The 25,901-nt window shown below is 46.1% G+C and overlaps 1 protein-coding gene across 1 annotated transcript; it reads left to right on the forward strand.

Moving 5' to 3' along the window:
• The first annotated feature begins 705 nt into the window (after positions 1–705).
• Positions 706–10,636, forward strand: LOC122932877 (mediator of RNA polymerase II transcription subunit 31). Its single transcript, XM_044287530.1, has 4 exons — positions 706–808; positions 2,078–2,152; positions 3,594–3,690; positions 8,705–10,636. Exons 1-4 carry the CDS (start codon positions 778–780, stop codon positions 8,895–8,897), a joined length of 396 nt encoding a protein of 131 aa, XP_044143465.1. The 5' UTR covers positions 706–777; the 3' UTR covers positions 8,898–10,636.
• The last annotated feature ends 15,265 nt before the right edge of the window (positions 10,637–25,901 follow it).

Genomic DNA, 25,901 nt, shown 5'->3' on the forward strand with positions numbered 1-25,901 from the left:
TACTGCGCAGACAGCCCCCCCATATACTGCGCAGACAGCCCCCCCCCATTTAATGCGCAGACAGCCCCCCCATTTAATGTGCAGACAGCCCCCTATATACTGCGCAGACAGACTCCCAAATATACTGTGCAGACAGCCCCCCAAATATACTGCGCAGGCAGCCCCCCAAATATACTGTGCAGACAGCCCCCCATATACTGTGCAGACAGCCCCCCAAATATACTGTGCAGGCAGCCCCCCAAATATACTGTGCAGACAGCCCCCCAAATATACTGTGCAGACAGACCCCCCCCATATACTGTGCAGACAGACCCCCCCCCCCATATACTGTGCAGACAGACCCCCTATATAATAGAACCTATATATAGGAGGACAATCAGTCAAGAACCAATATGAGAATAGCTCCTGCAAAGGGTTAAAAGTGCTTTTGGCATGGATATTCATGCTTACCCTCGGCGCTTGCGCACTGGGACGTAATTTTCCCCTACCATCACATTGCGCAGGCGCGTATATCGGGTGGATTTTAATGAGTTAACTGCGCTTGCGCACTGACCCGTGATTTTTCCCTACCTTGGCTCCCAGACGCATGCGCAGGTTCCCGGCGTGCTGCTAAGTTCAGCCTTGAGCTTTTCACTAGAGTGTCCTTTTGGGCATGCGCAGATGGAGAAAAGTGAGACACGCCCCCCGACGTCATCGCTCATGCGACAGGAAGTCAGAGGGTAGGGAAATCTCACGAGGTAGGGTAGTATAACGCGTCAGCGGCGCACGGGGCTCGTCATGGCGGCCGCCGCCGCCGCAATGGAGACAGGTACATTGATTGTAAAGACGCCGGGACGGACGTAGTCAGTACAAGTGCTGGGCTACATGCAGACTGCTATATCTCCATGGGATGCGTGTGTACAGCGCCTAAGTGTCGCTGGAGGAGATTTCATTGTCCTAGATTCCTAAGGATAGGTCATCAGTGTCTACAGGCTGGATTAGGCTATGTTCACACATGACCGATTATCTGCGGATTGTGGTGCGGCAAATCTGCCGCATTGTACATTGCCTTCACCAGTGCAGATGTGAAATGTGCACGTCAGTTTATGCTGTGGATCTCCACTGCACATTTCACTCCTTGCAATGGGGAGGGTGAAAGCCACGGCCAGAACTGCGTGTCATGGGTGCGTTCTTTGCTGCGGTCACACCACACAAACCGCAGCAGACTTTTTTGCTGTATTTTCCATCATGTGTGGATGCACCCTTAAAGGGGTTGTCCCATCTTAAAAAATGGGGGCATATCGCTAGGATATGCCCCCATTGTCTGATAGGTGCCGGTCCCACACCTACAAGGAGAACGGAGCGGAGAAAGTTGAGGAGAGCGCAGCCGCCCTCCATTCATTTCTATGGCGCCGCCGAAAACAGCTGAGCGATGGCCACGTGTGCGCTCCCATTCACTTCAGTGGGAGAGGCGGGGAACTTCGCCTGGTGGTGGACAGAGGGGTCCTCCAGCCACAACTCTCCCCGGCTCCGTTCGCCTTGTCCCAGAGGTGGGACCCGCATCTCTCAGACAATGGGGGCATATCCTAGCGATATGCCCCCATTGTCTAAGATGGGAATACCCCTTTAAATGGGTATTCCAATCTCAGACATTGATGGTATATTGCTCGTTCTCTAGCCAGGAGCAGGTCCTAGAGGTAGTGACAGTGATGGCCAGGGGCGGACTGGGAACTTAAAGTGGCCCTGGAAAAAATACTAAAAGTGGCCTCATGTTGTAGTCGGGTCTAAATTGATGGAAGGCAGAGCCAGCAATACTATATTGTGGCACATTATACCACAGTCCATCACAAAATACATCCCCAAAAACTTCCACTGGCCGGCAGAGTGGAGCGCTCAGGCGACCCCCAGGGAGATTTCCCTGTAAGATCTATGGCCAATCCGCCCCTTTTGATGGCATATCTCAGCAATAGGCCATCAATGTCCCAAATGGGAATAACCCATTAAGGTTGATTTAGGAATTTCGGGGAAAAAAGCAGTCTCCAAATCATAAAATTGTGTTTTTTTTTTTTTTTTTTCTCTCTTTTTTTTTTTTTTTCAGATGAGCAAGCAAGAATTCGATTCCAGTTGGAGTTGGAATTTGTTCAGTGTCTGGCAAACCCTAATTACCTCAATTGTAAGTGTCCTAAAAAATGCCAACAATGTACCCCCCACGCTAAATGCATGTACAGTACCCATGATCTGCACCTGAACAATATCTGCTCAGGTTTTCCTGTCTTGTATGTAATGAGGCGAGAGGCACATTCTTCAGCCAAGACGAGTCATCGGCTTCTTTCCTATCCATGAGCTTTCTTGGTAACCATGCCTCCTAGGTGTGATTGACACCATGCCCCCCAATCTCCTAGGCATGGATGAATCCCCATGCCAGGGCGTTGAATGCTTCACCTAGTGCAGGATAATGCCTGAGATCTGAATGACTAGCACCATAACGATGTCCCCTTCAGTCTAACAGCACCACAGAAGAGTAAGACTGATCAGTCCGGTGACTGGGCCTATAAACACTATAGGGGTATGTTCACAAGGCAGGTCTTGACCTTGGAAATTTGGTGCAGGTTTCAATGTCCTTTCTTGGCACAGTTGCCCTAAACTGCAGCCTCCCACTGAGACCAATGGGAGAGCGGATCCTGTGTGGCCCCCAGCGGCGTTTTGGTGCAGAATCTACATAAAATTTTCAATGTCAGAAGCTGCCACGTGAACATACCCCAAGTGGAATCAAACAACTCGGGAGCAGTCTGCCGGTGTGGGGGACCCTGAGGCCGGACTGAAGTCTAGATAAGGGCCGCTTCACACGAGCGGATGCCTTGCGTGGCATCCGCTCCGTGAAAGAGTGCCAAGACCCGCTGCAGACTGCAGAGGCACGGAGCGGTAACATGACTGTTAATGCTCCGTGCCTCTCTGTGATCTCTTTACTACGAAATCACAGTGACAACTGTGATTTCGTAGTAAAGAGATCACAGAGAGGCACGGAGCATTAACAGTCATGTTACCGCTCCGTGCCTCTGCAGTCTGCAGCGGGTCTTGGCACTCTTTCACGGAGCGGATGCCACGCACGGCATCCGCTCGTGTGAAGCGGCCCTTAGGCATTCAACGTACAGACATAGGATTTCAGGGATTAGGCAGGCATCGCTCTGGAAAATGACATCAATGAGGCCGCTTTCACAGGGTCAGTGGATGGTCGAAACCAGAAGTGGGTCCTACAGAGAAAGTTTAATGGGAATATTTGCTCCTCTTCTGTGTTTAGACCAACTCCTGGTCTTGGCTAACAAATAATGTTGAAAAATACTGACCAAATACCGACTGTGTGAAAGTGGCCTAATTTACATTCCGTACGGGAAACCTCAAAGAGCAATGCGGAGCTGACTCCAAAAAAAGCAAAAGGCAGGCAAGAGCGCGCCTCTTCTTGGCATTGGTTGGGTAAATGGAGCCTGTGTGCTGGGAGCTATCCCAGAGCATGCACCAAACATAGGACATAAATGTAATCTGAAGCCTTACTACTGTTATGCTTGCATTGCCCGCTAATCTAGTGTTGATCATAATGCTATTTTTTTTTTTTTTAGTCCTAGCACAAAGAGGATATTTCAAGGAGAAACCATTTGTGAATTACCTAAAATATTTACTGTATTGGAAGGATCCAGATTATGCGAAATATTTAAAGTAAGCCTAAGATTTACCTGATGTGTGTTTACTGTGGTATCTTAAAATTATGAGCTGGTGATCCAGAATTGTGAAATCACAGTGATGGTTCCTAGAGGATCTCCGCTCCTATAAGTCATGTTTTATTTGCGTGTCTAATCATTCTGATTCACACGGAATGTCATTTTATTTTTTTTCAGCAGAAAAAATTGCTGGGGATTTTGCTGCAAAATACACCTAATTTAAGGCTCATGCACACGACCATATGTATTTTGTGGTCCGCAGCTGTCCCCTAACAGAACATACGCTCTGCAAAAAAAATGGAATGGACACGGAAATAAAATACATTAGTGTGCATGAGCCCTTAGATGCAGATTTTGCTGTGGATTTGCCCCAGAATTTCAACCCATGCATCGGAAAGGGTGAAATCTGCAGCATAAATTGATGTATTGTAGACTTATAGATTATCATATTGATGTCCTATCCTCACGATGACTCCCGGGACCCCACCGATTGTCTGTTTGAGGAGACCGCAGCTCTCTGGTAAGTGCCGTGGCCTCTTCGCAGTTTACTAAGCACAGCGCTGTCCATTTTATAGCGGCTGTGCTTTGTTTTGCAGCTCGGCCCATACACTTGGCCATTTGACTGATGAACATGACGTTACATGGCCTAGGATGAGGTCTAAGCACTGACCGTGGTCCATGGCCTCGACATACAGCTGATCAGTGGGGCTGCCAGGAGTCGGGCCCCTGCCTATGTCATATTGATGACCTTTCCAGAGGAGAGCTCATCTGTATGATTATCCTGAAAAACCTCTTTCAACTCTGCACCTCAGGTCAACTTGCAGAATTGTTTTAGCAGTGGGTGGAAAATAATTGCTGAAAAAATCTCCTCCACTTTTCTGATAATGTAACAGATTTACATCATGCACTTACATGTCAGTAAATCTACTGTTTTTACCTCCTGTCGGTAGGGCTGATACTGTGTGCACTGATAAGACCGGGTCGGGCCCCACTGACGAGCAGTAGGGTAAAACCGAGCTGTCAGTTTATTCATACATTGTCAGGAGGTATAAGAGGAATGGTGCAAGGTGGAATTTAAAAAAATAATTATTATTACGTGGGAATAAAGGTATTTACGAAGGCTACTTTCACACTAGCGTTTTTCTTTTGCGGCACTGAGTTCCGTCCTAGGGGCTCAACACCGGAAAAGAACTGATCAGTTTCATCCCCATGCATTCTGAACGGAGAGAAATCTGTTCAGGGTGCATCAGAATGTCTTCAGTTCAGTCACTGAACGGCGTGTTGGACGGAGGAAATACCTCAGCATGCTGCGGTATTATCTCCGTCCAAAATTCCGGATCCGTTGCCGGAATGCCGTATCCGGCATTCATTTACATTGAAATGTTTTAGTGTAAAAGGCCGGATCCGTCCTCCCAGTCTGCGCATGCGCAGACCGGTAAAATGTGAAAAAAAATAGTGTATATAACGGATCCGTTTCTCCAGATGACATCTGGAGAGACGGATCCATTCTTGCAATGCATTTATAAGACTGATCCGGATCTGTCTCCAAATGCTGTCCGTTTGCATGCAGATTGCCTGATCCGGCAGGCAGTACTGGCGACGGAACTGCCTGCCGTATCACTCTGCCACAAGTGTGAAAGTAGCCTAAATTAGAGAAAAGACACTGCAGCAGCACACTGCAAACCAGATAAAGTACAATAATGCCATAGTCACAAAAAATATTATAGTGCTAATGCTACGCTTATTTATAAAGTGAGATTCTTGGCAAATACATTTCGTACAAAACCATCTGGGCCCGTCTGCCGAACGTCAAGGCAATCTATGTAAGACGGGTCCTAACACTAAATAATAGGGATCGACCGATATAGATTTTTTAGGGCCGATACCGATAATTTGTGAACTTTCAGGCCGATAGCCGATAATTTATACCGATATTCTGGGAATTTTCATTTTTGAAAAAAAATTAAAATTCCCACAAATCTGCTGAAAATTAATGTTTATTGTTAATGTGTATTTTTTATTTTTTTTGTAAATCTTTCTTTTTCATTTATATTTAATATTTTGGTGTTTTTATTTTTATTACTTTTTTTTTTTTTTTTTTTAACTAACTTTTAGCCCCCTTAGGGACTAGAACTCTTGTCCTATTCACCCTGATAGAGCTCTATCAGGGTGAATAGGAGCTCTCACTGTCCCTGCTGCTCTGTGCTTTGTGCACACAGCAGCATGGAGCTTACCATGACAGCCAGGGCTTCAATAGCGTCCTGGCTGCCATGGTAACCGATCGGAGCCCCAGCATTACACTGCTGGGGCTCCGATCGGAGGAGCAGGGGAGAGGGAATCCTGTGGGGGGCGCACTGCGACTGGGGTGGGGTGGGGGGGGGGGGAGGGGGGGGCGCACCACTGTTTAATACTGGGGGGGAGGGGGGGGGCGCACTGCGCCACCAATGCTTAATACTGGGGGGCTTGGGGGGGAGGCGCACTGCGCCACCAATGCCTAATATTGGGGGGGGGGAGGGGGGGCGCACTGCGCCACCAATGTCTGATACTGGGGGGCTTGGGGGGGCGCACTGCGCCACCAATGAAGCTTAATCTCTAATTTATTCATATACAGGAGGCAGGAGCTGGCTGCAGGATCACATAGCCGGGTCCCGACCTCTATGAGCTGTAGCTGCGATCCGCGGCACCTGAGGAGTTAACTACCGCAGATCGCAGCTACAGCTCATAGAGGTCGGGAGCCGGCTATGTGATTCTGCAGCTCCCGCCTCCTGTATATGAATTAATGTAAGATTAAGCTTCATTGGTGGCGCAGTGGCCATAGCTCCTCCCCTCCTCTTGTCCCCTGTCCTCCCATTGGCTGGAGCGGCAGCAGCAGCACAGGGGGAGGAGACACTGCTCCTTCTCCCCTGTGCTGCTGCTGAGGGAACACAGAGAGCGCTGTCAGCAGCGCGATCTGTGTTCCCAGGACGTTATCGGAATATCGGCAAAATAAATGCCGATACCGATAACGTTCAAAATCCTGAATATCGGCCGATAATATCGGTAAATCCGATAATCGGTCGATCCCTACTAAATAATACCTGTTATGCGCCATAATGACCGCCATAAAGTGTTGGTTCCACATGTATGCAAAATGGCCTCCATTACTTCCAAGGGATGCAGGTACCGACATGCATTCCGAGCCCACTCCATACCATTCCTTGTGCCAGGCGGCTTCCAATGAATGTAGTGAGAGCAGGCCAAAGCTTTATACTGAGACTAATTAAAATCAGCCTATGGGGCAGACAGGCCGATCAGGAGCGCACGACTCGCTGGAGTGCCACATCTCCAGCGCTGTAAGTCAGTAGCCTATATTATACACGTAAAAGTAGGGGGATGGCACTCAACACCTGAGGTGTATGGAAAAATAGTATTTAATAAGGAATAGCTGATGTTAAAAATATATCAAATATAATGGCTGTATATGTACATAATTAGATAAGTAAATACATGATGGTAATAGAGATTAAAAGATAAAAAACACAAATATAAAAAATACAATTAAAAATATGAGGGTGGTTAAATGTCAATTCAATTAAATCCTGCTGGAAAAAAAGGATGAATCCTGCTGGAAAAAGAAACAGATAATCTGCTGAAAAAAAGTCTTTTTCTTATATTGTAATGACCAGTGATATGGTGGCCAATATTATCCTGGTACAGTGTCAATGATGAGCTCCGGAGCTATCTATCCACTTCCCTCCTAAAAAGCTACAGCGTCTCCACTTCCCGCCATTAGCCTCCACGTGGCAAGCTCCATCAGCACTGAGCGGGAGATCCGAGGAACGCAGGTGACGTCACCGGAAGTGACGACACCTAATAGCAACCAACGGCCGGAGATACCAGCGAGCGGGAACGGCACACGTGGACATCGCCGCCCGGACAGGAGCCGCTGATCAGCGCATCAACAGCCGCAAGGAGGGTAACGTACCTGCTTACTAAGCAGTCTCTATTCCACAGCCCACCAACACTGGATCTGTGAATAAATAATCAAAACCAGAATTGGATTGAGTTTTAAACCCAAAATCTTGGGATATATGAATTAGACCTTTTATAGGAAGGAGCACCTTTCTCTCCCAACAGGATTCCACATCATTGACACTGTACCAGGATAATATTGGCCACCATATCACTGGTCATTACAATATAAGAAAAATACTTTTTTTCAGCAGATTATCTGTTTCTTTTTCCAGCAGGATTCATCCTTTTTTTCCAGCAGGATTTAATTGAATTGACATTTAACCACCCTCATATTTTTCACTCATATTTTTAATTGTATTTTTTATATTTGTGTTTTTTATCTTTTAATCTCTATTACCATCATGTATTTACTTATCTAATTATGTACATATACAGCCATTATATTTGATATATTTTTAACATCAGCTATTCCTTATTAAATACTATTTTTCCATACACCTCAGGTGTTGAGTGCCATCCCTCTACTTTTACTTATATTTCCTCACCACAAGCGTTGGGTACGCCTTGTTTGGATTGAGCACCTACTCCATCCTTTTGTCAATAGAGAGCCGCCTCAATTTTACTCTTCAACTATATTATACACGTCATGAGATTTATTATCCTGGTGTGACTGATTCTTCTTGGTCAAGTGGATACAGCTGCACTATATGCGTCGTCCCTTCACAACACCTTATCCTGTATGAACAGGATAGGGGACAAGTGTTTGATCGGCGGGTAGCCGACCAGTGGGGCCCCCTCCGATCATTAGAACGTGGGCCTACTGGAGATAGCTGAGCGCTTGTACCCTATCTTCGGAATTCCCATAGATCTGGATGGAGTGGTGAATACGCATGAATGCCATTCCATTCAAATGGGGAACATGGGCCCCAGCAGTCGGACCCCTGACAATCAAACACTTATCCCATATTCTGTGCATAGGAGAGAGGTTGTTGTCATGGGACAACCTCTTACATCCCTTATTCTGCCACTCATCACTGTATTTTCGTTGATGTCCCCAGATACCCCCAGTGCTTGCACATGCTGGAGTTACTGCAGTATGAACACTTCCGTAAGGAGCTGGTGAACGCGCAGTGTGCCAAGTTTATTGACGAGCAGCAAATCTTACATTGGCAGCACTACTCTCGAAAGAGGATGAGACTGCAGCAAGCCCTGGCGGAGCAGCAGCCGCAGAACAACACCATTGGGAAATGAAAGCCTCTGTTCCCCCAGCACAACATACATCATGGTCTATGGGATGCGAATGCTGCCCGGACACTGTCAGCCTTATTATGGCCTATCGTATATATACTGCTGACCAGCACCATCAGATATGGGGAAGAGACCGCTTACTGGATCTGGAATTACTAACCCTTCTCTCTGACGACGAAAATGACCATTTATATCATGTGCAGAAATGAGAAGACTTGGAGATTGGAGCGCACGGTCTGGATTAGCTTTGATAGTTTTAGAGAAGATGATTATTGACCCGTCCTGAGGTTCGGTCTCCATTTAAAAGGGAATAAGTAAAATTACCAAATACCACTGTAGGTGGTGAGGGTGCTGGGGGCACCATGTATAGGCTGGTTTCACACATGGTTTCCTTTGGGTTTGTTGTGTGTGTGTTTGTGTGGTTTTTTTTGTTTTTTTTTCTCTTTCATTCCTGGTCAAAAATGCAGCCAAGTCTATAGTGAACTATAAAACACATTTTGTATACAGGGTTTTTCCTCTATAGGACTGGAAAAATGCTAGAAAAAAAAAAGCATGTTACAGATGTAAGGGCCGGTTCACACACTCAAAATCGGCTCCAAAAAGAGGCCTCAAAATGGCCTCATAAAGTCTTGTTGCCATCTGCAAATTCTAAGTGGCATTGGTGACCATTCTGGAGCGCTGCCCCACATAATGAGCATCCTGTTAATGTGTGAGGTAAATTATTGGGTCACTTGCTATTTAATTTGAAGCACATGAAGCTAATAAAGTAATGACCCCATGTACTTCACGGCAGGGCAGCATTAGAGTTATTGGGCTTCATTCAGCTACAGGAAAACTCTTAGTTGATCGCAGCAACCAATCAGAGGTCACCTTTCCTTTTTTTTCAGAACACTTTAAGAAATGAAAGCTGAGCTCTGATTGGTTGCGATGACAGCTTTGATGTTCTGCTTCTGAGCCGTGCAGTGGCAGAGCTTAGTATGGAAGTTCTGACAGCATTGAACAGAAGAGGGCACTGACGTATCAAAATAGTACTGATATTTCGATGCATTGTGCACCCCTAGTAGTGGCCGAATGTAAATGCTCTTTAAAAGCTGGACTAAGCCTTTAAAGGGGTTGTCCATGATTTCGATATTGATGGCCTGTTCACAGGATAGGCTATCAAGATCAGATCGGCGGGTGGTCTGACACCCCACACGCCTGCCAATCAGCTGTTAGCTTGTAGCTCCGGAACTACATTGGGTAGTGGATGGAGCTGGTGAAGTGAATGGGAGCAGCGCGCCAGTAATCAGCCTGATCTGCTATACAACGCACCGACGAGTACACCGCCAGAGCAATAACAGCTGATCAGAGGGAGTGCGGGGTGACCAACCCCATCAATCTGATATGGATGCAGCTTTTGCTACTGGAAACAGTCAATAAGCTTGTTGTCAGACACCCCTAATACCTTAACTGAGCTCCGACAGTAGGAGACCACTTCCTAAATTTTATTACTGTGTCTTGATGATAGGACACAGACTCAGATTGCCACAACCCTGTGCTGAAAGGCTTTCCCTCTCCACTCTTTGGTGCTAATCCTATGCTTTATTTTTAGGTGTTTGCAACAATTATTAGGCATGTATATAATATTATATAGGAAACCTTAACGTTAGTCTATGGCAGGGGTGCACAATCTTTTCTGGGTGGGGGCCACATTGTCAGACTGAACCAACTCCAAGGGCTGCAAAATAAAAAGTAAAGGGGTATTACCAACTGAAGTACTGTATTTATGGCACATCGGACATGCTTGAATTTTCTTTTTGGTCCGGTGTTCCGGAATTTTTTGCTACCCATGTCACTTCCGGTAGTGACGTGGGAGGTGTGTCTCTCACCTCGGCTTCTCATTGGCTCTGCCAGGGGTTTGTCGGCGCAGGCGCGGAGGATTCACCCATAGCGTGAACGCGCCAAAGGTAGCAGAAAATTCCGGGCCACTGCGCATGCGCGAAGAAGACAGCCGAAGGTAGCAGAAAATTCCGGCTTCGAGCATGCCCGGAATTTTCTGCTACCTTCGGCTCCTACTGTGGCAGCACACTGTATAAGGGGAGCAGTATGTGTACAGCAGTGTAGTGTATATATACAGTATGTGGCAGCACACTGTATGGGGAACAGTATGTGTACAGCAGCGTAGTGTATGTGTGTATATATATATATATATATATATATATAGATACAAAAAATTGGACTGCACTTCCAGCAATTCGTGAAGAAAATCTGAGTTTATTCACCCATCTGTGGCAAAGCGACGTTTCGGCTCCAACTGAGCCTTTCTCAAGCATTGGTGAACAGTACATAGCAAACATATATAGGTGTGTCAAATATACAATCAATATAATTACATAATTGGTACTTCACAAATAGTATCCATATATGGTACATGTCAGTACAAAAATACATTTCATTAATATGATATCAAGTGACCTGTGCTAAATCAAATGACAAAAGATCAAAACTGTGCACTAGTTAAAAGAAATATCGAAGAATACACAATTATATGCACCTGTAGCCAATTATCATAACATTAGTATATCAGCTGTAACGATAGCCAAGTGCAACAATATAAAGGATTGATGAATTTTAACCTGATAGACGGATGGAGCCCATATATACTGTAGCGCCGATCGGCGCGTCCTGTGCAGTCCAATGCGCATGTTCCAGCCTATCAGCGTCATCGGAGGAAGCCGCATCCAAGCGCCACGTCGTCGCTCACTGGTGACATCAGCCGCACCTTAGTGACGCCCACCGATGTCAGCAGCAGGCGGCGCCTGCGCTCTGCCCTTACCACCCCATGTCCACCATATTGGTTGAGGGAATCCTGTCCAGGAAGGATCTTCATTACAAATCATATTGATAGGAAGCATTCTATAGTATCAGTTGCTGTGGTCACTTGCCACAATACAGCAGGTGGTATGCGACAACGTCTTTATCCAAAACGATGAACGCACATCCTGAGATCCCACATCGGTCCCCGGCACGTCAGTGTCGTTGGCCCCATGGGTTCAAACCCAGCTCCTTTAAGCAACTAAGAGGGTACTCCTCATTATATCAGAGCGCTATCCACCTAAGGGTAATCTGTACAAAACTAGATCCATTCCCCTATTAATGTATGTTAACACCTGGATGGAACAGACGTTTGGGCTGCACAAGAAAATAAAGTCATGTAAATCAAACTAGATTAACAAATCAAAAAAGGGTAAATCATTTATTCTGGGGCTTATCATCCACTGTCAGGTTCATCCATCTTCCACAATATCTTCGAAATCGCAGTTGTCTAAAAAGACAGTGAAAAGTGTGTTAGTGACAATATGTAATAAATCGTGTTAATAATTTTTTTAAAATATATTAACACGATAGGGAAAACTAGATCCATTAATAGGGGAATGGATCTAGTTTTGTACAGATTACCCTTAGGTGGATAGCGCTCTGATATAATGAGGAGTACCCTCTTAGTTGCTTAAAGGAGCTGGGTTTGAACCCATGGGGCCAACGACACTGACGTGCCGGGGACCGATGTGGGATCTCAGGATGTGCGTTCATCGTTTTGGATAAAGACGTTGTCGCATACCACCTGCTGTATTGTGGCAAGTGACCACAGCAACTGATACTATAGAATGCTTCCTATCAATATGATTTGTAATGAAGATCCTTCCTGGACAGGATTCCCTCAACCAATATGGTGGACATGGGGTGGTAAGGGCAGAGCGCAGGCGCCGCCTGCTGCTGACATCGGTGGGCGTCACTAAGGTGCGGCTGATGTCACCAGTGAGCGACGACGTGGCGCTTGGATGCGGCTTCCTCCGATGACGCTGATAGGCTGGAACATGCGCATTGGACTGCACAGGACGCGCCGATCGGCGCTACAGTATATGTGGGCTCCATCCGTCTATCAGGTTAAAATTCATCAATCCTTTATATTGTTGCACTTGGCTATCGTTACAGCTGATATACTAATGTTATGATAATTGGCTACAGGTGCATATAATTGTGTATTCTTCGATATTTCTTTTAACTAGTGCACAGTTTTGATCTTTTGTCATTTGATTTAGCACAGGTCACTTGATATCATATTAATGAAATGTATTTTTGTACTGACATGTACCATATATGGATACTATTTGTGAAGTACCAATTATGTAATTATATTGATTGTATATTTGACACACCTATATATGTTTGCTATGTACTGTTCACCAATGCTTGAGAAAGGCTCAGTTGGAGCCGAAACGTCGCTTTGCCACAGATGGGTGAATAAACTCAGATTTTCTTCACGAATTGCTGGAAGTGCAGTCCAATTTTTTGTATCTATAAACGTGGGGTAAGCACCTGCTGCCGTCCTTGGATTTTGCACCCACATACTAGGGGTGGTGCCGCCTGTATTTTTTATATATATATATATATAGCATATGGCAGCACACTGTATTAGGGGAGCAGTATGTGTACAGCAGCATAGTGTATATATACAGCATGTGGCAGCACACTGTATTAGGGGAGCAGAAAATTCCTACTGCACTTGCGCCAAGCTGTCTTTTTTCGCAAGGTAGCATTAAATTCCGGGCCACTGTGCATACGCTGAAAAATACGGCTTGGTGCAGTAGGAGTAGGAATTTTCTGCTCCGCTAATACAGTGTGCTGCCACGTACTGCTCCGCTAATACAGTGTGCTGCCACGTACTGCTCCGCTAATACAGTGTGCTGCCACGTACTGCTCCGCTAATACAGTGTGCTGCCACGTACTGCTCCGCTAATACAGTGTGCTGCCACGTACTGCTCCGCTAATACAGTGTGCTGCCACGTACTGCTCCGCTAATACAGTGTGCTGCTGTACACATACTGCTCCCCTAATACAGTGTGCTGCCACACGGCTCGGCACAGTAGGAGCCGAAGGTAGCAGAAAATTCCGGCTTCGCATGCGCAGTAGACCGGAATTCTCTGCTACCTTCGGCTCGAGGAAAAAAGACGGCTCGGCGCAGGCGCAGTAGGAGCCGAAGGTAGCAGAAAATTCTGTCCCACTGCGCATGCGCCAACAAACCCCCGGCAGAGCCAATGAGAAGCCGAGGTGAGAGACACACCTCCCACGTCACTACCGGAAGTGACGTGGGTAGCAAAAAATTCCGGGTAGCAGAAAATTCCGGAACACCGACCTTTAGTCAGTAGGTGGAAAACACAGAAAAGCCTCCAAACAGGAAGAGAAAAATACTTGAGTCTCCTACATATTCTAAACATCTGGAGCTGCTGTTTTTGCAACAAAGTTTATTATATTTTCTTTCCTTTGGCCAGATGTTGCATAGAAGTGTATCACAGCATGCTCTGGGTTGCATTTTCCTGTAGACTTTCCTATAGGGCAAGGATCAGCAACCTTCGGCACTCCAGCTGCTATAAAACTACAACTCCCAGCATGCAAACTTACTCGGCTCTTTTTGTAATGCCCACAGAAGTGAAAGGAGGATTCTGGGAATTGTTGCTGATCCCTGCTCTAGGGTGGAAAAAAAGCCTAGTGACTCAAAAAAAAAAAAAAAGCCTGAATTTCCTGCCAGGAAATGCCACCAGATTCCTTCCCGTGTCCCTCACTACAATCCACTACATTTTACTCAAAATGCTGCGAGTAATGGAATGAATTTCAGTGAAGCATGATTCCCACAGCAAGAGCTTCTCATTGTACAGATCTGTGGGAGAGCGCACTGTAAGGGTACTTTCACACTATTTAAAGACACTTAACGAGATATCTATTGATAGGTTACACGTAGGAAATAGGTCAAAAGAAAATTGAGAATTGACGTGCTTAATTAAAGAAACTTGATACCTTTATTAATGAATGGGTATGAGCAAGAGTGATCAATACACTCAGATGCTCTTGATATAAAAATGCAAACAGCGAGTCTTTTGGACCCGCTATATTGATGACATCTTTGTTGTGTGGGGTGACAGTAAAGAGAAATTCTGTGACTTCGTCTCCGCCCTTAATGATAATAATGTGGGATTAAGATTCACCAGCGAAATTAAATCCAAGAGTATCACCTTCTTGGATGTGGAAGTAACATCTGTAGCAGGAAATCTGACTACAAATATATATCGAAAACCGACCGCCACAAATAACATTTTACATTGGAAAAGTCACCACCCACAAACAGTCAAAAGAGGTATTCCAAAAGGCCAATATTTACGCATGCGCCGTAACTGCTCTGACAAAGAAAACTTTTACCAGGAGTCAAGAAAACTAAGAAATAGACTATTACAGAGAGGGTACCCTAGGTCTACTCTAAGGGAAGCCTTTCAGCTAGCTGAGAACAGGGATAGGGGCGATTTACTAATACCAAAAACAAAAGATAACAAGGATAGCTCAACCATTCGTCTAATTTCCACGTATGACACAGCTAACAGCGAAGTCACTGCCATTCTAAAAACTCACTGGCCAATCCTAATGATGGACAAAGACCTGTCTAAAGCCATCTCTAACTACCCCCAAATAACATATCGCAAGGGGAGGAGCCTCAGAGATAGGCTCGTGCATAGCCACTATACTGGCATAAAAAAGGAGGGAACATGGCTGGACAGACAACCGAAAGGGACATTCAGATGCGGTAGCTGTAAGGCCTGCAGATATATACGTATTTCGAAAACGGTCACCTGTTCCACAACCAATATCGTCCAAACGTTAGGTTCCTTCGCTAACTGCAAAACACAGGGAGTTGTCTATATATGTCAGTGTACCTGTCCGAAAGATTACATCGGCAAGACTTTCAGGGAACTTAGACGCAGAGTCTGCGAACACATCAACGACATAGTAAAGAAAAAAGACACCCCCGTTGCTAACCATATTAATGATCAACATGGGGGAGACCTAGGTACCCTCAAGTTTCTAGTACTTGAGGTCATTCCCAAACCTCTAAGAGGGGGTGACTGGGACCGGAAGATACTCCAAAAAGAATCCGAATGGATCTATCGATTCCGGTCACAGTCACCAAGCGGTCTCAATGAGCGACTCACATTTACATGTTTTATTTGATTGAAAACATGCCGTTACAAACCCCTTAATTCCTCTATCAGAGATTTTTCCTCTGTTCTATCCTATATAAATATCCCTAATTGTTCGTCCCCCCTTTGCCAATGCCGGTGCGTGAAGCACCATATTTTAGGATAAGTGACATACATCACTGTCACTTTAATCATCCCTTCTCACGTCTACGTGGCTCCCGTAATCTTTGCTATATACACGTGAGGATGTCTATATTATGCTATCATTAGAATTCCTCCAATTAATAGCTGGTACTTTTTGGGGCTCAATATTTATGTTATAGTCCTCCCATCACCGAGTTTTTCATAAGCAGGGGACTGTAGAACCATTTTGACCCAATTACTATGGTTAAATTAACAGCTAGTGAGAAGCACATACAGATCAGGAACTTTCAGCATTATTGGCCGCTCATGCGTTCCAATATGCGTTCCAAAGACCGGAAGTGACGCATCGCGTCACTACGATGCGGTCCACCGACCGGAAGTGCTCTCCTCTCGGCGTCCGGAAACACATGCCGGCACCAGCGCTTAAATAGCAAGCGCTGACACACTGCTATGAGCCCTCCAGCCTCCCAGCATACCAGCTGTGCCTGTTACAGGGTCTCCCTCTGTCTGGTGAGTACATTATTGTCCCCTTATGTTAATGACTGAGTGGTATATAGTATACTTTGTTATATTGATCAGTACACTATGGCTATATGAATACTTGTGACTAAGTACTTTACTTGCTCAGAATCATATATGAATGTCAGACACAGAGTACTTTGTTTTTGCAGGCCTATATAAATGTCTGACATATAGCACGTTTTTCACCCTCAGAATCCATCATATATACGGACAAGAGATACATATCTGTATACACAGCACCATCAAGTATGCCAAGGAGCTAAGTACCATCTTACTTTTCTAAGCACAACAGTTTCTTATAATAGAATTTTTTTTTGCTTACTTTATTCCCTACGTTGACTACACTGCCATCACCTCCTGATGAGCTGCTGTATGCAGCCGAAACGCGTTGGGGTTGTCTTTCTATCATTTACATTTGACTTATTATTTTTTTGTTTTGCTTCTCTGGATTAATATTTCTCGATCCAGCTTTGCTAAGTAGGGCATCACTAGGGCCATATCTAGGCTTAGGTACGGGGGCAGGGTGTCTCCACCATTAGGGGACATCCCTGTGCTTCAGGACATAGTTCCGTAGGGTCGTCTAGGGAGAGAAACTTTCCCACAGACTTACCCATTATCATCCCCGTCACTATAGTGATTTACTTGTACCACCTATCTCTAATAGGAGGTTCGCTGTTTGCATTTTTATATCAAGAGCATCTGAGTGTATTGATCACTCTTGCTCATACCCATTCATTAATAAAGGTATCAAGTTTCTTTAATTAAGCACGTCAATTCTCAATTTACTTTCACACTAGCGTTATTCTTTTCCGGCACCGATTTCCATCCTAGGGGCTCAATACCGGAAAAGAACTGATCAGTTTTATCCCCATGCATTCTGAATGGTGAGAAATCCATTCAGGATGTCTTCAATGTGAAAAAAATTAATGCCGGATTGTTTTTTTCCGGATGACAAATGCCATCAGCTTGCCGGATCCAGCAGGCAGTTGCGGCGATGGAACTGCATGCCGGAATCCTCTGCCGCAAGTGTGAAAGTAGCCTAAGAGCTACCCCGTCTAGATCACTTGTAGTTACAGTACAGACCAAAAGTTTGGACACACCTTCTCATTCAAAGAGTTTTCTTTATTTTCATGACTATGAAAATTGTAGATTCACACTGAAGGCATCAAAACTATGAATTAACACATGTGGAATTATATACATAACAAAAAAGTGTGAAACAACTGAAAATGTCATATTCTAGGTTCTTCAAAGTAGCCACCTTTTGCTTTGATTACTGCTTTGCACACTCTTGGCATTCTCTTGATGTGCTTCAAGAGGTAGTCACCTGAAATGGTTTTCACTTCACAGGTGTGCCCTGTCAGGTTTAATAAGTGGGATTTCTTGCCTTATAAATGGGGTTGGGACCATCAGTTGCCTTGTGGAGAAGTCAGGTGGATACACAGCTGATAGTCCTACTGAATAGACTGTTAGCTGCTTTTTTCTTGCCATAATACAAATTCTAAGTAAAGAAAAACGAGTGGCCATCATTACTTTAAGAAATGAAGGTCAGTCAGTCCGAAAAATTGGGAAAACTTTGAAAGTGTCCCCAAGTGCAGTCACAAAAACCATCAAGCGCTACAAAGAAACTGGCTCACATGCGGACCGCCCCAGGAAAGGAAGACCAAGAGTCACCTCTGCTGCGGAGGAGAAGTTCATCCGAGTCACCAGCCTCAGAAATCGCAGGTTAACAGCAGCTCAGATTAGAGACCAGGTCAATGCCACACAGAGTTCTAGCAGCAGACACATCTCTAGAACAACTGTTAGGCCCCTTTCACACGGGCGAGTATTCCGCGCGGGTGGAACGCATTGCACCCGCACTGAATCCTGACCCATTCATTTCTATGGGGCTGTGCACATTAGCGGTGATTTTCACGCATCACTTGTGCGTTGAGTGAAAAATCGCAGCATGCTCTATATTGTGTGATTTTCACGCGACGCAGGCCCCATAGAAGTGAATGGGGTGCGTGAAAATCGCATAGCATCCGCAAGCAAGTGCGGATGCGGTGCGATTTTCACGCACAGTTGCTAGGAGACTATTGGGATGGAGACCCGATCATTATTTTCCCTTATAACATGGTTATAAGGGAAAATAATAGCATTCTGAATACAGAATGCATAGTAAAACAGCGCTGGAGGGGTTAAAAAATAATAATTTAACTCACCTTAGTCCACTTGATCGCGAAGCCCGGCATCTCCTTCTGTCTCCTTTGTTGAATAGGACCTGTGGTGAGAATTAAATACAGGTAAAGGACCTTTGATGACGTCATTTCGGTCATCACATGTTACGTCAGCCGAGATTTCCTGTGAACGCGCACTCACAGGAACGGAAGGTAAGAGAGTGGATCTCCAGCCTGCCAGCGGCGATCGTTCGCTGGCAGGCTGGAGATGTGATTTTTTTAACCCCTAACAGGTATATTAGACGCTGTTTTGATAACAGCGTCTAATATACCTGGTCCTCTGGTGGTCTCTTTTGTTTGGATCGACCACCAGAGGACTCAGGCAGCTCACTAAAGTAGCACCAAACACCACTACACCCCCCCCCCCTGTCACTTATTAACCCTTTATGAACCACTGATAACCCCCCTGTCATTGATCACCCCCCTGTAAGGCTCCATTCAGACGTCCGTATGATTTTTACGGATCCACGGATACATGGATCGGATCCGCAAAACGCATACGGACGTCTGAATGGAGCCTTACAGGGGGGTGATCAATGACAAGGGCGTGATCACCCATATAGACTTCCTGATCACTTCCCTGTCATTGATCACCCCCCTGTCATTGATCACCCCCCTGTAAGGCTCCATTCAGACGTCCGCATGATTTTTACGGATACATGGATCGGATCCGCAAAACACATGCGGACGTCTGAATGGAGCCTTACAGGGGGGTGATCAATGACAGAGGGGTGATCACTCATATACACTCCCTGATCACCCCCTGTAAGGCTCCATTCAGACGTCCGCATGATTTTTACAGATACATGGATCGGATCCGCAAAACACATGCGGACGTCTGAATGGAGCCTTACAGGGGGGTGATCAATTACAGAGGGGTGATCACCCATATACACTCCCTGATCATCCCGTCATTGATCACCCCCTGTAAGGCTCCATTCAGACGTCCGCATGATTTTTACGGATCCATGGATACATGGATCGGATCCGCAAAACACATGCGGACGTCTGAATGGAGCCTTACAGGGGGGTGATCAATTACAGAGGGGTGATCACCCATATACACTCCCTGATCACCCCCTGTAAGGCTCCATTCAGACGTCCGCATGATTTTTACGGATACATGGATCGGATCCGCAAAACACATGCGGACGTCTGAATGGAGCCTTACAGGGGGGTGATCAATGACAGAGGGGTGATCACCCATATACACTCCCTGATCACCCCCTGTCATTGATCACCCCCCTGTCATTGATCACCCCCCTGTAAGGCTCCATTCAGACGTCCGCATGTGTTTTGCGGATCCGATCCATGGATCCGTAAAAATCATACGGACGTCTGAATGGAGCCTTACAGGGGGGTGATCAATGACAGAGGGGTGATCACCCATATACACTCCCTGATCACCCCCCTGTCAGGCTCCATTCAGACGTCCGCATGTGTTTTGCGGATCCGATCCATGTATCCGTAAAAATCATACGGACGTCTGAATGGAGCCTTACAGGGGGGTGATCAATGACAGGGGGTGATCAGGGAGTCTATATGGGTGATCACCCCCCTGTCATTGATCACCCCCCTGTCATTGATCACCCCCCTGTAAGGCTCCATTCAGACATTTTTTTGGCCCAAGTTAGCGGAAATATATATATTTTTTTGTTTGTTTTTTCTTACAAAGTCTCATATTCCACTAACTTGTGTCAAAAAATAAAATCTCACATGAACTCGCCATACCCCTCACGGAATCCAAATGCGTAATTTTTTTTTGACATTTATATTCCAGACTTCTTCTCACGCTTTAGGGCCCCTAAAAAGCCAGGGCAGTATAAATACCCCACAAGTGACCCCATTTCGGAAAGAAGACACCCCAAGGTATTCCGTGAGGGGCATATTGAGTCCATGAAATATAGAAATTTTTGTCCCAAGTTAGCGGAAAGTGAGACTTTGTGAGAAAAAATAAATAAAAATAATTTCCGCTAACTTATGCAAAAGAAAATAATATTCTATGAACTCGCCAGGCCCCTCATTGAATACCTTGGGGTGTCTTCTTTCCAAAATGGGGTCACATGTGGGGTATTTATACTGCCCTGGCTTTTTAGGGGACCTAAAGCGTGAGAAGAAGTCTGGGATCCAAATGTCTAAAAATGCCCTCCTAAAAGGAATTTGGGTTGCTTTGCGCATCTAGGCTGCAAAAAAGTGTCACACATCTGGTATCGCCGTACTCAGGAGAAGTTGGGGAATGTGTTTTGGGGTGTCATTTTACATATACCCATGCTGGGTGAGAGAAATATCTTGGTCAAATGCCAACTTTGTATAAAAAAAATGGGAAAAGTTGTCTTTTGCCAAGATATTTCTCTCACCCAGCATGGGTATATGTAAAATGACACCCCAAAACACATTCCCCAACTTCTCCTGAGTACGGCGATACCAGATGTGTGACACTTTTTTGCTGCCAAGGTGGGCAAAGGGGCACATATTCCAAAGTGCACCTTTCGGATTTCGCAGGCCATTTTTTACACATTTTGATTGCAAAGTACTTCTCACACATTTGGGCCCCTAAATTGCCAGGGCAGTATAACTACCCCACAAGTGACCCTATTTTGGAAAGAAGACACCCAAGGTATTCCGTGAGGGGCACGGCGAGGTCCTAGAATTTTTTATTTTTTGTCACAAGTTAGCGGAAAATGAGACTTTGTAAGAAAAAAAAAATAAAAGAAAAAAATCATTTTCCGCTAACTTGTGACAAAAAATAAAAAGTTCTATAAACTCCCTATGCCCATCAGTGAATACCTAAGGCTGGGTTCACACTTGAGCGTTGCGCAAACGCGCGTTTCACGCGCGTTTTTGACGCGCATTTTTATGCGCGTTTTTGTAATAGTAAACGCGCGTTTGACGCGCGTTTGTGTGATTCACTACAGTGTCCTATGGCCACAAACGCCCCAAAAGTCGCTCATGTACTTTTTGGAGCGTCGGGCGTTTTACAGCGCGATCGTACGCGCTGTAAAACGCCCAAGTGCGAACCATTCCCATAGGGAATCATTGGTTTCTCCTTGTTGAGCGTTTTACAGCGCGTAGGAACGCGCTGTAAAACGCTCAGGTGTGAACCCAGCCTTAGGGTGTCTACTTTCCGAAATGGGGTCATTTGTGGGGGTTTTCTACTGTCTGGGCATTGTCGAACCTCAGGAATCATGACAGGTGCTCAGAAAGTCAGAGCTGCTTCAAAAAGCGGAAATTCACATTTTTGTACCATAGTTTGTAAACGCTATAACTTTTACCCAAACCATTTTTTTTTTTTGCCCAAACATTTTTTTTTTATCAAAGACATGTAGAACAATAAATTTAGCGAAAAATTAATATATGGATGTCGTTTTTTTTGCAAAATTTTACAGCTGAAAGTGAAAAATGTCATTTTTTTGCAAAAAAAACGTTAAATTTCGATTAATAACAAAAAAAGTAAAAATGTCAGCAGCAATGAAATACCACCAAATGAAAGCTCTATTAGTGAGAAGAAAAGGAGGTAAAATTCATTTGGGTGGTAAGTTGCATGACCGAGCGATAAACGGTGAAAGTAGTGTAGTGCAGAAGTGTAAAAAGTGGCCTGGTCATGAAGGGGGTTTCAGCTAGCGGGGTTGAAGTGGTTAATGCTCACCACAGGTCCTATTCAACAAAGGAGACAGAAGGAGATGCCGGGCTTCGCGATCAAGTGGACTAAGGTGAGTAAAATGTTTATTTATTTTTTCTAACCCCTCCAGCGCTGTTTTACTATGCATTCTGTATTCAGAATGCTATTATTTTCCCTTATAACCATGTTATAAGGGAAAATAATACAATCTACAGAACACTGATCCCAAACCCGAACTTCTGTGAAGAAGTTCGGGTTTGGGTACCAAACATGCGCAATTTTTTTCACGCGAGTGCAAAACGCAATACAATGTTTTGCACTCGCGCAGAAAAATCGTGGGTGTTCCCGCAACGCACCCGCCTCTTATCCGGGCCAAAAATACGACGCCCGTGTGAAAGAGGCTATAAGAGGAGACTGTGTGAATCAGGCCTTCATGGTAGAATATCTGCTAGGAAACCACTGCTAAGGACAGGCAACAAGCAGAAGAGACTTGTTTGGGCTAAAGAACACAAGGAATGGACATGAGACCAGTGGAAATCTGTGCTTTGGTCTGATGAGTCCAAATTTGAGATCTTTGGTTCCAACCACCGTGTCTTTGTGCGACGCAGAAAAGGTGAACGGATGGACTCTACATGCCTGGTTCCCACCGTGAAGCATGGAGGAGGAGGTGTGATGGTGTGGGGGTGCTTTGCTGGTGACACTGTTGGGGATTTATTCAAAATTGAAGGCATACTGAACCAGCATGGCTACCACAGCATCTTGCAGCGGCATGCTATTCCATCCGGTTTGCGTTTAGTTGGACCATCATTTATTTTTCAACAGGACAATGACCCCAAACACACCTCCAGGCTGTGTAAGGGCCATTTGACCATGAAGGAGAGAGATGGGGTGCTGCGCCAGAAGACCTGGCCTCCACAGTCACCGGACCTGAACCCAGTCGAGATGGTTTGGGGTGAGCTGGACCGCAGAGTGAAGGCAAAAGGGCCAACAAGTGCTAAGCATCTCTGGGAACTCCTTCAAGACTGTTGGAAGACCATTTCAGGTGACTACCTCTTGAAGCTCATCAAGAGAATGCCAAGAGTGTGCAAAGCAGTAATCAAAGCAAAAGGTGGCTACTTTGAAGAACCTAGAATATGACATATTTTCTGTTGTTTCACACTTTTTTATTATGTATATAATTCCATATGTGTTAATTAATAGTTTTGATGCCTTCAGTGTGAATCTACAATTTTCATAGTCATGAAAAAGGAGATTTTTGTGAAACTCACCTGTAAAATCTTTTTCTCGTCTTTTCCATTGGGGGACACAGACCATGGGTATAGCTTAGAGGTATTAGTAGGAGGGACACTATGCAAATGAAAGAGCTCCTCCTCCTCGGGCTATACCCCCCGACTCCACCAGGAGGAACTCAGGCGTTGCACAAGCAGTAGGAGAAGGAGCAAGAAAAAAATCATGGAAACCATCGGACCAAGCCATAAGGTCCAACCAGAAACAGAAAAACTGAACTAAAGACCCCTCCTGCAACAGGAATAATGGGTGGGAGCTGTGTCCCCCAATGGAAAAGACGAGAAAAAGATTTTACAGGTGAGTTTCACAAAAATCTCCTTTTCTCGTACTTTTTTCCATTGGGGGACACAGACCATGGGACGTCCAAAAGCAGTCCATGGGGTGGGAAAAAATATCAGCACCGCCAGGAGGAACGCCCAACGGTCAAACAGGAACCACAGCCTGCAAAACCCTGCGGCCAAAGCCGCATCAGCCGAAGCAAGTGAATGCAACTGACAAAAATTTGCAAAAGGTATGCAAGGACGACCAGGTGGCCGCCGTACACAGCTGAGACAAGCCGCGGAAATAGCCAAGCAGATCCAGAGCGCCAAGAACGGCGGACGGAAGCAGTAGCCGCGAGATACACCTTCAGGACCCGTACAACATCCAGGGAATGCAGAGTGCGGTCCTTGGGGTTAGCCGGAGAAGGACAAAAGGAAGGCAGGACAAGATCCTCATCAAGGTGGAAGGGAGAGACCACCCTGGGCAAAAAGAAGGGGACTGGACGGAGCACAACTTAATCCTGGTGGAAAACCAGAAAGGCTCCTGACAGGAAAGAGCGGCCAGCTTCGACACCAGTCTGACTTAAAAGCTCGTGATGGGATGTGAACTCACAGCCACTGCATAATAGCCCAGAACTTTAATCACTACGCTATGTAGCTGTATCAGAAGCTATGGTCACAAGGAAGTCCAGATGAGAACAGTCAGAGAGACCCTCCTCAAAGGCTCGAAGGGGGCCGACTGCAGAGCGCGCAGAACCAAATTGAGAACCCAAGGAGACAAAGGGGGAACATACGGGGAACCGAATGCGCCACCCCCTGAAGAAAGGTCACCACCGGACCCTTAAGAGCAAGGGACCTCTGACGGCCCGCGCCGAAACCTGACCTTACAGGGAACTAAGCGACAGTCCCTGCACAAGCCCAGACTGAAGAAAAGACAGTACCATCAAGATGGAAAACCGAAGGGGAGGGAACCCCGAACCCTCACAAAAGGACAGGAAGGCCATCCAGGTACGATAGTAAATCCGGGAGGAAGAAGACTTCCCCGGACTGATCATGGTCCTAACCACTGAATCCGAGAACCCCATCTTCATCAGGATGGCGGTTTCAACAGTCACGCCGGTAAACGAAGAGACCGTAAATTCCGGTGGAAGAACGGGCCCTGAGACAGTAGGTCCTGTCTGTCGGGAAGAGGCCATGGGGCGTCCGCCAGCAACCGAGCCACGTCTGAAAAACCACGCGCGGCGAGGCCACTCTGGGGTGATGAGAACGGTCGGATTCCCTTCCGCCTCGAACTGGCGTAGACCCTTTGGTAGGAGAGGAAAACAGAGGAGGCTGAAGTCCTGCCACGGAGACACCTGCGCATCCATCCGTACGCCTTCGGATCTCGGGCGCGAGCCAGGACCACTGGGATCTTGTTGTTGAACCCGGACGCCATTAAGTCCACATCCGGACGGTCCCATCTGTGGCAGATTTCTTCGAACCCTTCTGGATGCAGAGACCACTCGCTTGCATCCACCTTGTTGTGGCTTAGAAAGTCCGCTGTCCAGTTGTCCACTCCTGGAATGTAAACTGCTGACAACACCGGAACATGCGTCTCCGCCCACGTCAGAATTCTCTTCACCTCCTGCATCACCATCCGGCTGCGGGTCCCGCCCTGATGGTCGATATAGGCCACGGCCGCGGCATTGCCCGTTTGAACCGGCACTGGGAGGCCCGCAAGGAGAGAGGTCCAATAGGAGAGAGAGAGCGGAAAAAATCGCCCTCAGTTCCAGAAAGTTGATTGGAAGGCGAGACTCTGCCGCCGACCAAATCCCTTGAACCGTGCGAGACTGGAAAACACCCCCCAACCCAGGATGCTGGCATCGGTGGTGGCGATCGTCCAGGAGAATGCGAGAAAGGAACTCCCCGACCTCAGGTTCATCGGGAACAGCCACCAAGGGAGAGCTGCCCGA

Source organism: Bufo gargarizans, chromosome 3 (assembly GCF_014858855.1).
Source record: "Bufo gargarizans isolate SCDJY-AF-19 chromosome 3, ASM1485885v1, whole genome shotgun sequence".
Taxonomy (NCBI): domain Eukaryota; kingdom Metazoa; phylum Chordata; class Amphibia; order Anura; family Bufonidae; genus Bufo; species Bufo gargarizans.

Excerpts from the sequence above, each read along its gene's own strand:
- LOC122932877 (XM_044287530.1), top strand. The coding sequence starts at position 778 with ATGGCGGCCGCCGCCGCCGCAATGGAGACAG. Across the intron at positions 809-2,077 it reads CGCCGCCGCAATGGAGACAG|ATGAGCAAGCAAGAATTCGA; the intron begins GTACATTGATTG and ends TTTTTTTTTCAG. Across the intron at positions 3,691-8,704 it reads GATTATGCGAAATATTTAAA|ATACCCCCAGTGCTTGCACA; the intron begins GTAAGCCTAAGA and ends TGATGTCCCCAG.